The 12,454-nt window shown below is 41.2% G+C and overlaps 2 protein-coding genes across 9 annotated transcripts; one reads left to right on the forward strand and one right to left on the reverse strand.

The window, feature by feature from the left end:
• Positions 1 to 419: 419 nt before the first annotated feature.
• On the reverse strand, positions 420 to 5,382 carry fuca2 (alpha-L-fucosidase 2). The gene is made up of 6 exons (XM_086048854.1): positions 5,055 to 5,382; positions 4,724 to 4,911; positions 3,747 to 4,086; positions 3,212 to 3,422; positions 1,850 to 2,149; positions 420 to 705 (listed from the first exon to the last, which is right to left on the reverse strand). Exons 1-6 carry the CDS (start codon positions 5,243 to 5,245, stop codon positions 559 to 561), a joined length of 1,377 nt encoding a protein of 458 aa, XP_085904980.1. The 5' UTR covers positions 5,246 to 5,382; the 3' UTR covers positions 420 to 558.
• On the forward strand, positions 4,610 to 10,361 carry LOC147137261 (putative deoxyribonuclease TATDN3). 8 transcript variants are annotated; one of them, XM_086048859.1, is made up of 13 exons: positions 4,610 to 4,936; positions 5,021 to 5,172; positions 5,389 to 5,478; positions 5,609 to 5,796; positions 5,865 to 5,897; positions 5,973 to 6,046; positions 6,118 to 6,202; positions 6,297 to 6,359; positions 6,451 to 6,560; positions 6,641 to 6,696; positions 7,487 to 7,584; positions 9,126 to 9,206; positions 10,156 to 10,361. In XM_086048859.1, the coding sequence occupies exons 4-13, from the start codon at positions 5,701 to 5,703 to the stop codon at positions 10,297 to 10,299; spliced, it is 840 nt and encodes a 279-aa protein (XP_085904985.1). In that variant the 5' UTR covers positions 4,610 to 4,936; positions 5,021 to 5,172; positions 5,389 to 5,478; positions 5,609 to 5,700; the 3' UTR covers positions 10,300 to 10,361. The 8 variants fall into 8 exon arrangements, with proteins under 8 accessions (XP_085904985.1, XP_085904987.1, XP_085904989.1 ...); XM_086048861.1 differs by having other exon boundaries at positions 4,613 to 4,936; positions 9,129 to 9,206; XM_086048857.1 differs by having other exon boundaries at positions 4,615 to 4,936; positions 5,389 to 5,525; positions 7,487 to 7,599.
• Positions 10,362 to 12,454: the final 2,093 nt, after the last annotated feature.

Raw genomic sequence — 12,454 nt, forward strand, 5'->3', positions numbered from 1 at the left:
TGAAATAATTGGATTTTTCTGAGAACAATATTTTTGAGGATTTTTTTTATACTTTCCATGAAAAATGTTTTTTAGACAGTCATGTTTTCTATATTAAAGTCTAAGTCAAGTCATATGACAAGAATACATGTTTTCAGAGTTTCATATTTCGAGGGAATAATTGATACGTACATTAGTCAAAATATTACGAGAATTTGTCAATTTTGATGAAAAAAGTATATTTTTGAGACTCGAATGTTTTCGTAATTTGCGACAAAATGTTGACATTTGCTTCCATTTAAGTCATAATGTTTATTAAACCCTGCATGCGCGTTTTATGGAAACACCTGAAACTTTGCGCTTTACTTTAGAACTTTCCTGTTATGTTGTGGATTTAAAAGACAGTAAAAGTGAAAGACTTAAAAAGGACCAAAAAAAAATGTATTTGCATCTTTTATTTAAAGAGGTAAAAAACAAACAGGCATCAACCCAAGTAGCATTTTCAGCTCCTTGTGGTAACAGCTTCAGTTCATTTAAGCAGTTCAGTGCATCCAAAATCGGGCGTCGGCGTCGTCTTCTTCACTTGACACCTGTCACCTTGAGGGTCCAGGCCCACCGGCATGGCATCTGGTTGATGGACAGCTGAGGCAGGAAGACCCGGAGACCGCGGGGCGTGACGGGCTCCCACTGCACGGGCCCGTAACCCAAGAGCGCCACCTTGTTTTGCTATTTTATTTTTTATTTTTTTCACCAGAACAAAAAGCACAGAGCACATTTTTCAATGGAATTACCGACTGTCAGACAACAAAAATCAATGCGAGCGTCCCAGCTTCCCAGAAAACTACAGTGGAATCCGAGAAGGCATCTTAATGAGTCAGCAAGAGAAAGCGCGAGCGCGAGGGCCAGCAGGTGGCGGCGGGTGGGCGTGGATGACGGAATTCTTTGAACAGTAGACGCCCACCAGGATGGCTAGCAAACAAAAAGGTGGCCGCTTGATGCACGCTGTTCTTTTCAATTAGAAATGACGGGGAAACCTTTTTGGGATTGTGTTAAAGGAATACTCAAATCTGCATTCAGTCATTTGGTACTTTTTACCTGTGCATAATGTTGCGGTGACTAACAACATTTTTTTCGATTTTAAAGTAGGTCATGGTGGTACTTTGGCGAGACTGGTGTTTTTGGGGGGGTAGTACTTGGTGTAAAAACCTATGAGAACCACTGCGTTTAATCTTAAACTAAGCAAAATCTTAAACTTTTAATTTGGATAACAATGCTCACCATTTTTTTGTCAATTTTCTGATGTGACAGACCAAACGAGTAACTAAATCCTAATCGTTTCAGGTTTGTGCATTTTCTGCATTCTCAATTTGAAATAATGTCCTGTTTTGGAATAAAGGGAGGGAAATTTAAACACAAAACATAAGATTAAAAAAATAATCGGATTTATCGATTAATCAACAAAATAATCGACAGATTAATCGATTATTAAAGAAATCTTCAGTTGTGGCAACTGTAACTTTAAGCCGACAAAAAGTGAGGTGAGTTAGGTGCTGGAATAATGCTGATACTTAAATATATTTACCAGCCCGTTTATTTATTGGAGAATGCGGTACTGAGAACTGGTCTGAGGAACTAAGTTTAGTTTCATTTCAAAAGACAACTCACCCTTAAATGTGAGTGAAATGATAATTCAGTTGTGATTAAGACAAATATCGACCACTCCCAAACAAATTCAATTCAAAGACCTGATTCTAATATCTTGTCCAAATCATTAATAAGCCTCACGATGCATCACGTCATGGACTCTGTCGTTCCTAATATTTCGGGTTGGAAGCGTAGCGTGACAGGGGGTGCGCCTAACAAAGCTTACCTGAGTGTGGCCCGGTATGAGCTCAGGTTCGGCGAGAAGTAAAATTCCATCAGCCGGCCACGAGAGGAAAAAGGCAAAGACGGCGTTCTGCCGCGGTCCGGACGTGTACCAGACGCCGGATGTGACGGCGTCCTTCTGAGCCCGCCAGGCGCTGCTGTTGTAGACCGCCTCGCCATTCACCCCGAGCCATCGGCCAATCTGACGCAGGCGCTCCTCGAAGATGGGCGCGATCCTGCCGTCTGCCGTGGGGCCCACGTTCATCAGCAAGTTGCCGCCGCAGGAAACGGTCTCCACTAACGTCTGGAGGAAACAAAGTAAAGGTTCCGTCATCTAAGAAGAGGTTGCCACTGTCATTTTGGTTTGAAAGGCCATTTTGGTGACATTTTGCACATTTCCAAGAGACCTAAAACACCACAAACTGGCCAAAGGGTTTTGACTGTGACTATATCAGGAAATTCAGACCCCAACCCCAGTTTCATTTTGCCAGAACCCACATGAGATTTGGTAGGCATGTCCACCATGAGAGACCACCCAAAAATCTCAAGAAGCTATGCCCGAAAAGACACACAGGAAGTCTGACATTTTGCTTTGTAACAACCATTTAGGCTATTTTTTTTGCCATTTCCAGGGGCCCTTCTAAAACCCAACAACAGTTATAGATTTTGGCAAATTTTTGCCCAATTTGAAAATTCCGCCCCCGATGGCAGTTTCCCTTAGCAACAAGACATTTGGTAGCCATGTCTATCATAAGGTGACCCACAAAAAAAAAAAAATCTTAAACCATACTCAAAAATACACATGAAGTCTGCCATTTTAGTGCAAAGCGACCATTTGAAGATCTTGACCAAATGTTTTGAAAATTCAGCCCCTGACATAAGTTTCACTCGGTGACATTAAATGTGGTCGGCGTGCATATAAAAACTACACCCACAAAAAAAAAAAAAAAACGTCTGCCACTTTGGTTTGAAGCATCCATTTTGACTAACTAGCACCCTGTAGAATTGTTTTTTAATCAAGCCGCCAAAACTACATTCCTTTAGCAACATGAAATTTGGTAGGCATGTGTATCATGAGTATACTGACAAAAAAGTATCATGAATTCCATGCCTGAAAAGTTACAAAAAGTCTTCCATTTTGTTTGAAGTGGCCATTTTAGCTCACAAGTACCCTGTAGATTACCCCCCCACACCCCCATTGACCCCCAGAAGCCACTTTCCCTTCGCAACGTGAAATTAGGTAGTCATGTCTATCATGTAAATCTCGAGAAGCCACACAGGAAATCTGGTTCGACGCTGCCATTTCAGGCGTTTTCGTCATCTCCACCAGAGACAAAATTCGAGCGATTTCATTCGACATATTCACCGCCACAAGCTGCTCGATGGTGAGGTAGTCGGCGAGCGGAGCGTTGCGCCTGTAGCCCCATGACTTGGTGTCGATGGTCATGCAGTTTTCCCACTTGTGCGGCAGCAGGTGACCTGGCTGGTAGCGGTCGGCGCAGGTGTAGTAGCCGCCGTGTTTACAGATGGAGCCCGAGCCCCAACGGTCGTTTGTCACCACTGTGTCACGCACTGGACTGCAGGTGCAAAAAAACAAAACAACTACTAGAATAGTGCTTCTCAAAAAGTAGTATTCGTGCCAATAGTGGTACTTGGGCTCCCTCTGGTGGTATGCAAAAGAATCACTACCTAAGTACAGTTCAGTTGTATTTAACTTGAATGTCGTGCTGTAATGTGTTGAAAAAAAAAAGAATTGAACAAAAAAACGGATAATTTTTTGCTGATTTCAAAGGGGTCCTAACACACTTAATAAAAGAAAATATTTTTGGGTGCAGATTAGTCATGAGAAAAAAAAAAACAACAAAAAAAAAAAAAACTAAAAGAACGACTATAATGTTCACCTGTCATTGTAGAGCCAGGCTAGGAATCCGGTGCTGTTCCAGTACTTGTCTGGCGCATCCCCGTCACCGTCCGACCACAGCAAGTCGGGCTTATACCTCATCACCAGTTCGTAAAGTTCGGGCAGACTCTTGGCGACGGCGAAGCGGTTGGTGGCGAAGCGGTTGGCGGCGTCCTGCAGGAACAGCGGATGAAACCACTCGAAAAGCGAGTGGTACAGGCCCAGGCGCAGGTCGCTGTGAGCGCGCACGGCGCTCGCCACCTCTGCCACCAGATCGCGCTTGGGGCCCAAGTCCACCGCGTTCCAGTTCCACGAGGTCTCGGAGCCCCACAGTGTGAAGCCTGGGGGTGATTGACAGTTTATGTTGACAAGCGTAGCATAATTGCTAACCAGCTAACATCTGCACAGGATTATTTTTACATTGTTATTTTAGAGCAAGGGTTATAATAGTTTGGTTTTGAGTTGTGTTTTTTTTTTTTTAATTTAGTTAGTTTACCAAACACTCATTTTTATTTTATAGTGTTAACAAACATGTTTTTTCAAATTTAGTTTTCGTTTTTTAGTTCGTTCTCGTTAACTAAAATAACTTTGCCCTATACAAGTGAAAGACCATTTACCCTTAAAGAAGACAGAGGATGGCCTCAGCTGTTCCAGAGCCTGCATTTTTATGTGTCAAGATTTTTGATGGATTAGACTGACTATGCGGACGACCATATAGAGTCATATGTATTCATCTGTGTTTTGATTTGATGGAGCTATCGGGATCAGTTATGGTTTTTGATGGATTCAAACCCTTCAACTGACTGCGTGGACGGCCGTGTGTGGGGTTTTTTTCCCCCCCAGAGCCTGCATTTAAATTACCTGTACGTTTTGCTTTTTGACAGATTGAACTGACTGCGCTGATGACAGTCTAGCTTCATCCACGGCCCGTATTTATCAGTGTTTGGATTTTTGATGGCTCAAAAGACAACGCAGGACCTTCGTGGTGTTTTGTGGTCAGCACGATGTACTTGGCTCCCGATGCGGCAAAGATGTCCATCCATTCTTTGGCGTCAAAGAACTCTGCGGTGAAGTGTGGTGCAAAGTCTTGATACTTAAAGTCTGGCGGGTAATTCTTCTGCATGAAGGCCACATACGGCTGCAGCTTTTGCCCCTGCCAGTACCACCTGCAAGACAAGGAAACGCCACTAGGTGCCAGTATTGCTCTGCATCCCTTTCCCTCTCCATCGTAAAAGGGGGTGTAGTTTTAGTTTTTGATTTTGATTTCGATTTCAGTGTAACTTTAAAGACTAGGCTGGAGAAGCCTCACCAAAACCACTCGCTGCCGAAGCTGGGCACGGAGAAGACCCCCCAGTGGATGAAGATGCCGAACTTGGCCTGGTCGTACCACTTCGGGAGTGGCCTGGAGTCTATGGACGCCCAGTTGGGTTCGTATTTCGCTTCGTTGACGCCGATGGACAGCAGGCAAACGAGGAAAGACGCAGCGGTTAATACCGCCATTTCTATCGAAATAACTTCAATAAACTCATTCAAACAGTAAATTGAAGAATTAACATTGAGCGGTCCACTTCTTGGTTTATAAATAAGGAAGTAAAAGCGGCCTTAAATGATGACGTATGCGTTTGGTGTGTTTGATTTTGCAGTTCTTAGTTTCCGGAAGTAGTTTTAGTGCAATGTTCTATGAGAGCACCGCCCTTGTGGGAGACTCCACGCAGAAATCTGGTGTTGGGGAGGTATAGCGCATGCGTATCTGGGATTTTTATGATTAATAAATCATTAGGTGTGACAACAATAACATTTAAACATAGAAGTGAAAGCAGCCTCCGTTGATGATGTTTACCGATGGGTGCGTTTGATTTCCAGTTTATGGATTTGTGGAGACGTTTTTTGGAGACTGACAGCACCGCTCTCAAGGGAGACTCGGTGTGAGAGTCTGGTGCGCGTGAGTTTGGCGCATGCGCACTGGGGCGTGCTATCCGGATGTTTTGATAACCAACATGCGTGGTTTCCTCGACTGTCACTGTCACATCTCCGCGGGAGATTTTGACAAGGTATTAATCACAGTTACCGAACTTTTACCATTCCATATCCATTTTAAAATGTCACGTTTATCTTTTAGGACATAGACACGGTTATTGAGGACTCCAAACGGGTGGGTTAATTGCTCTTAAAGTTTTCTTGGGTTGTTATTGGTGTCCATGACGTGCGTGTTGTTTTTAATTGCCAGGCTGGACTGTTGGCATTATTGGCCGTGGCCGAGCATGCAGGGGAGTTTGAGAAGATCATTGCATTGTCAAATAGGTGAGTTTGAAAAAAAACAAACCCTCAATTTCTTTGAATTTTTAATAGCTACATTTTTTCTTCATTTTTAGATTCCCAGGGTTTGTGTTGCCCTGCCTGGGAGTCCACCCTGTTCAGGAGGTTTCCTCAGACCAACACAGAAGTGCGACCCTACAGGTAAGAATGCAAGATAAATCCTAACATACTTGGAAATGCCACTGCGTGTGTGTATTTACAAACTGTGCAACACTTTTTGCTGTCTTGCGCACAGGACCTGGATGCTGCTCTTCCACTCATTGACAAATACAAAGACCAGCTTGTGGCCATTGGAGAGGTTGTAAACTTTGTTGGTGATTGTTAAATCAGCAAAGGGTTTACCTGGACTGTATTTCTGACATGATTTATGTTCCCATGTGTTATCCTAGGTCGGTTTGGATTTTACACCCAGGTACGTGAGCAGCGAATCGGACAAAGAGAGCCAAAGGCAAGTTCTGATCCGCCAGGCGCGTCTAGCCAAAGAGCTGAACCTTCCTCTGTGAGTCAGAGTGTCAAAAGACACATTCAAGTGCACCAAAATGCAACCTTATGGACTAATAAAATGTGTATTTTTATTAGAAATGTTCACTCGCGCTCAGCGGGTAGACCCACTATCCAGCTCCTGAAAGAGCAAGGTGACATCTTATTTTACTTTTGTCAAATAACAAATAAAATTGTTCTTGACTAGGAGACATTTTCCCCATAGGATATCTAATTAACATGTCAAACTTAAGCCATCACCAAACCTTTATTCATTGTAAAGGCGATGTTTTAAGTCACATAATAAAAAAAAAAACTTCCTGCGTATAGTTCAATAAGGCAATGAAAAAGTCTAAAAATAATAATAATAATTAAAGCACATGCATTGTACAACTTTAGAGGTTCCTCTGTATTGTATTGCCACCTTACAGGTCTTTTAATGATAAATATTCTGCCAATAGTTGCCACTTTAAAAAGTATAAGAATTAAAGTAGGTGAATGTATGTATGTATGTAGAAATAATTAGAATTAAATAGCTTACATTGTGCAACTTTAGAGGCTCCACTGTAGAGCATTACCACCTTAAACATGGCAAGGGTGTGTAATGTGTATTAAATAATTATACAATATATATATAGATACTGCTTTCAAATAATAGTCATAATAATTAAAGGAAAAAAATGGTATGACTTCAGAGGTCCCACTGCATTAACACCTTAAATAGGGCAGTGGTGTGTACCAAAAAAAAAAGCATACTAACTACAGATGGCGCTTAAATTAAGAGTAAGAATTAAAGCTGATAAATTTTCTGACTTCAAAGGTTTCAATGTGTCATATTGCTACTTTAAATATGGCAGTAATGAGTATTAAATAAGCCCTTGTATCTATAGATGCCGCTAATAAGCATTAATAATAATAATTATATCAGTGCTGGGTTTTTTTCAGGTGTGGACAAAGCTCTCCTTCACGCCTTTGACGGGAGGCCGTCGGTGGCCATGGAGGGGGTGAAGGCGGGATACTTCTTCTCCATCCCGCCGTCCATTGTACGCAGCGAGCAGGTGCATGCCAATACACTGACTGGACACGTCATTAGGTACACTTGGCGTCATCTCACGTACCTAATGAAGTGGCCAGAGAGTGAAATTTGTCTTCACAAAAGTGTGCTTATGAGTCCATGTCAACAAAGTCCATCTTAAATCGGATAAGAAAGGAAATTGATCATTTCGGGGAAGTTTCCTCTCACTTTCAGGTTCAGGTCGTTTCGCTCACTCACAAACCTTCCTGTCGACATTTTGAGTTTCAGCTGTAATCTATGTAGTGTTAACAGTGTGTGCGTGTGTGTGTGTGTGCTTTTTGATAAACTAATCAATGGTCAGATTACGACGTGAGCAAAAGGAGCAACCCTTCGTGATCCTTTCAGGGCCGATTGCTCCACATTCAACGCTGCGTCACTTGCTGCCGTTCACATTTGCGTTTATTTCATTTCTCAACTGCTTATTTAAAGGCCATTCATGAATTCATTTATTGTTTTTTTTTAGGCTGCATACGACTATACCGACTATTCTTGCTGCTGTCTCTGTATTTGGCAAATTCCAGTCTCGCTTTTTTTATGGTTTATTTTCAACAGTGCCGTCCTTCTTGCTGGTCTCCCACAAAGTCCACTTTGAGTTCACCTTTAATTACTTTAGAGGTTATTCCGGGCTAGTTTGTTACCGTTTGTCATCAATTTTGCGGTCATGTCCAGAGAGGTTGACTAGAGTCCCGTGGATCTTAAATTTCGGAATAATATGTGCAACTCTAGTAACAGGAACATCAAGCTGCTTGGAGGATGGTCTTTATCTTGAGCATGCTTTTCTATAATTTTCTTTCTTTTCTCCTGAGACAACACACTATTTCACACTATTTCACTTCCTCTGGTCCATGTTTAGTGTAGTACACATCATGTTCCAAAACAGCAGTTATTTGTCACCCTTTAAATGGACGACCTGACTTTGTTTTTTTTTTTAAGAATTATGTCCAACAAGAATTCAAAAGCAATGGCTGATTTTCATTGGTTAATTTTCCTTTAATTTGTACTTTTTATTACTTATGTTTCCAGTTACGTCTGTGACCACTATGGGGTTTTCTTTCATTAACCTTCCATTTAACCATTTTACCATTTATTGTCCATGTGTGTATGCTTGCCCATGTGCATGAGTACTTACTGTATTGATAAACGTATAGTTTAGTTTTTTGCTCCATAGAACGCTGCTGACTATTGCTGCTGTTCAAATTCACTTGTATTGATTCGCACAACTACTTACAGATGGACTATTTATTGATACTTGTACAATTTTTTAATATTTATTTCATTCTGAACAGCTTATGTAGAAACTATAGATACATGCATAGTTTGTTTGCTGCTGACTATTCTTGCTGCTGTTCACATCCACAATTCACAAATTCACTTATGTCATTATTAACTATTATAGACTGAGTATTTATTGTGACTTCTTCTTTTTTTTTTTGCTACATAAAATGCTGCTTACTGTTCTTGCTGCTCCTCGGGATTAATCTATTCTCTTCTTCCTCTGTGTCCACCAAGAAGCAGAAACTAGTTAAACAGTTGCCTCTGGAGAACATGTGCTTGGAAACCGACTCGCCCGCGCTCGGCCCAGAGAAGCAGGTCGAGTTTTTTTTTCAATGAACACACCGGGACCTGTGCTAGCCATTTGTGTCCACCTCGCTCCCTTTTTTGATTTTTTGTTTTGAACCATGAGAGCCGTAATAATGCAATTGTAACTTGTCACAAACAGTCAGTTGCGAAAATAAGAGATTCTTTAGAACTGAAATTTTTTTTTGTTTCAGTTCAAGCACAAAATCTTTTAAATTGCCACAGATGTGTGAGGATTGAGAGCTACGCGCACATTTACTTCCGCAAACATTGCGCCACGCGACCTCATGTTTTGTTTTGTGTTCCGTTCACATTAGAGGCCTCACATGGTTTTGTAATGTGAATGACAAGATAAAAAGATCGGATTTAACAAAAAATCCAAATTGGGCATCGTGCCTTGCAGTGTGAACTAGCCTAATAAAGTACTGGAGAAAACATACAATAATAACATAATTCATTAGAATATAAAGACTTTGTCCATTTGTGAATCATGATTAATTGCTTCAATTCATTTTGCTACCCCTACTGGTGTACCCACCTTGGCCACCAGGGGGCTGTATAGTACAGTAATGCAGACAAAAACAAAATAGTTTCACAATTACTGTGACCCAGTAAACTGCTGCAATATTAGTCTTTTTATGCTGAGGATAAAGAATCTATCCCGGGGAGAATTGTGGTATTGCCTATCTACATTCATTGGTCAACCATTTGTGTTCAGTTATCCGCTGCTTATTATAACACCGCAACTTTCGATGCTAAGTGTTAGCATCAATTGTGTTTTCCATGATGCGTTAGCATCAAGCTAGTGGGGCACTTTAAGTCAAAGTTGTTTCACATTCTCTAGATTGGATTCTTTTTAGCCACGGACAAGCTGAAAGCATAGAAAAATCCAACAAGGCTTGAGTTTTAAATGATTAGGATGGCATATTTATGAAGTTTATGTGCCATCTTCCACACGCAGGTGAGGAACGAGCCCAAGAACATCGTCGTTGCAGCCAACTACATCAGCATGGTGAAAGGGGTTTCGGTGGAGGAGGTGATGCAGGTGACCACGCGCAACGCTCTTCAACTTTTCCCCAAGTTAAAGTCGGTAGTCAAATTGTGATACCGGATGATTGAGTCAATCAATCAATCAATAAGTCAATTAAACAGACTCTTGGCACACAACATTGCTGTTTGTTGATTTTTTTCAATTTTTTTTTATTGTAGCCAGTTAGAAATTCATTAGAAATTCCCTTTTTAGCTGATGTCAAAGATTCTGACAGCACAATATGTGGTTTAATTAGTTTAAGCTAGTGTCATATTTTTATAACTAGTCTACATCATTCCTTTCCTAGTTTCCCGCAACTGCATTTTGTTCAAATCATATGATTGATGTCAGAACATTTCATACACAAGTTTACTCAATGTGATTTGCATTATTAAACGTACAATATTGGAAATCCGTCACAAACACAGGAGTTAGGATTTTTAAAAGAAAAGTAAATAAATAGAAAGTAGATGACTAGAATTACTAAAAGAACCTATGGTACAAGAACAAGATTTTGGAGCACATGATTTAAAAAAAAACAAAAAAAAAAACGATTCCACTAATTGCTACGAGACTGCAGACCGTAGAGCCCTGGGTTTATATTCCATTAGGATTTCTTTCAGTAATCAGGAACTACACTGTTCAGTGATTTATAGACCGGTAGCAAATTTTTAAAATCTATTATGCAGCTGAATGGGAGCCAGTGTAAAGCCTTTAGGACTGGTGTATTATGTTCTGATCTCTTTGTTCTGGTCATAACCTGATCTCCACTATTCTGTGAAAGCTGTAGCAGTTTGATGCTCTTCCGAGGGAAAGGGACCAATCAAGTCTACTATACATAAAAGCATGGATAAGCGTCTCCTGGTCTGCTTGGAACGTGCAACATTTCAGTATAGTTTTTTTTAGCGTAGCATTAGCATATACAGGCTTAACAAAAGGGGTCCAAGGATTGATCCTTGAGGGATCCCACATGTCATGGAGGTCGGAAAGCTGATTGATATTTATCAAAGAGTTGATTTGAATTAAAGGAATTGCTGAGTTGATTACTGTAAAAGCCACCTTCTTGACAATCTTAAGAAATTGAAATTTCAGCCGGGTCTTTAATTTGCGAACAAGGAAGTATCCAATGTCTCCCAATGTCCATCCATCCATCCATCCATTATCTCCCGCTTATCCGAAGTCGGGTCGCGGAGGCAGCAGCTTCAGCAGGGAAGCCCAGACTTCCCTCTCCCCAGCAACATCCTCCAGCTCTTCCGGAAGGATCCCAAGGCGTTCCCAGGCAAGCCGGGAGACATAGTCTCTCCAGCGTGTTCTGGGTCGTCCTCGGGGTCTCCTGCCCCAATGTCCCCTGACTCAAGTGAGCAGTTGATTGTTTGTTGTAACTCAGCACAGATTGCGCAATACTTTTGAAAAAGTCAGATGGTATTGAGTCAGGGCAGCAAGTTGATGGTTTCAGCGGCTTAACCGTTTCCTCTACAGTTTTTTGATCAACCGTATCAAATCCTGACACGGTAATTGAGTTATTCCTGGGTGATTTTAGGTGTTGTATACGTTTGTGATTTTGAAGATTTGTGCTGATGTTGGACCTAAACGACTGTACTCTTTCACTAAAACAGCAGGCAAATTCATTGTATGTATCTATTGAAAGGAGTTCTGGTGCTGTTTGATTTGGAGGATTAGTGAGTTTACCAAGAGCAGTACACAAAAAAGATAATACAGGAAAAAATATCTTCAAATATTATGATGGTCAAAAGTTGGTTGACGGAAATGTTAACGGAAGCCCATTTAAAATGATAGGCGGACCGGCCGATAGGCAATTACTAATTGGTCCAGCCGGACAAAAAGGCGGATAGACGGACGGCGGAAGGGTAGCCCGGCTGCAGGCGGAAGATGATAAATGTACCGGGACATTTTTGTAAAAAGCAAAGATGGGAAATTCAGGTCTAGAAAGCAAAAACCCTGCCACATTTTGGCTTGAGCCACAGGGGCTTCTAATCAAATGAGCTCCTTTACCTGCCGCTTGAGTAGAAGCACCTGTGGCTCAAGCCAAACTGTGGTAGGGCTTTTACTTACTGGACCTGGATTTCCCATCTCTGCTTGTAAGTGGATTTTCACCAGAAGCCATCAACTATGTATATTTGTAGTTTTTTGTTGTTTTTGTCGTTGCTATTAATCTACCGGTGTTTGAAAAACAGTCGATAATAAATATTAAACACAAATATCTTCAAAT

This window comes from Filicampus tigris, chromosome 13 (genome assembly GCF_054856515.1).
Source record: "Filicampus tigris isolate MCC_2025a chromosome 13, RoL_Ftig_1.0, whole genome shotgun sequence".
NCBI classification, from domain to species: Eukaryota; Metazoa; Chordata; class Actinopteri; order Syngnathiformes; family Syngnathidae; genus Filicampus; species Filicampus tigris.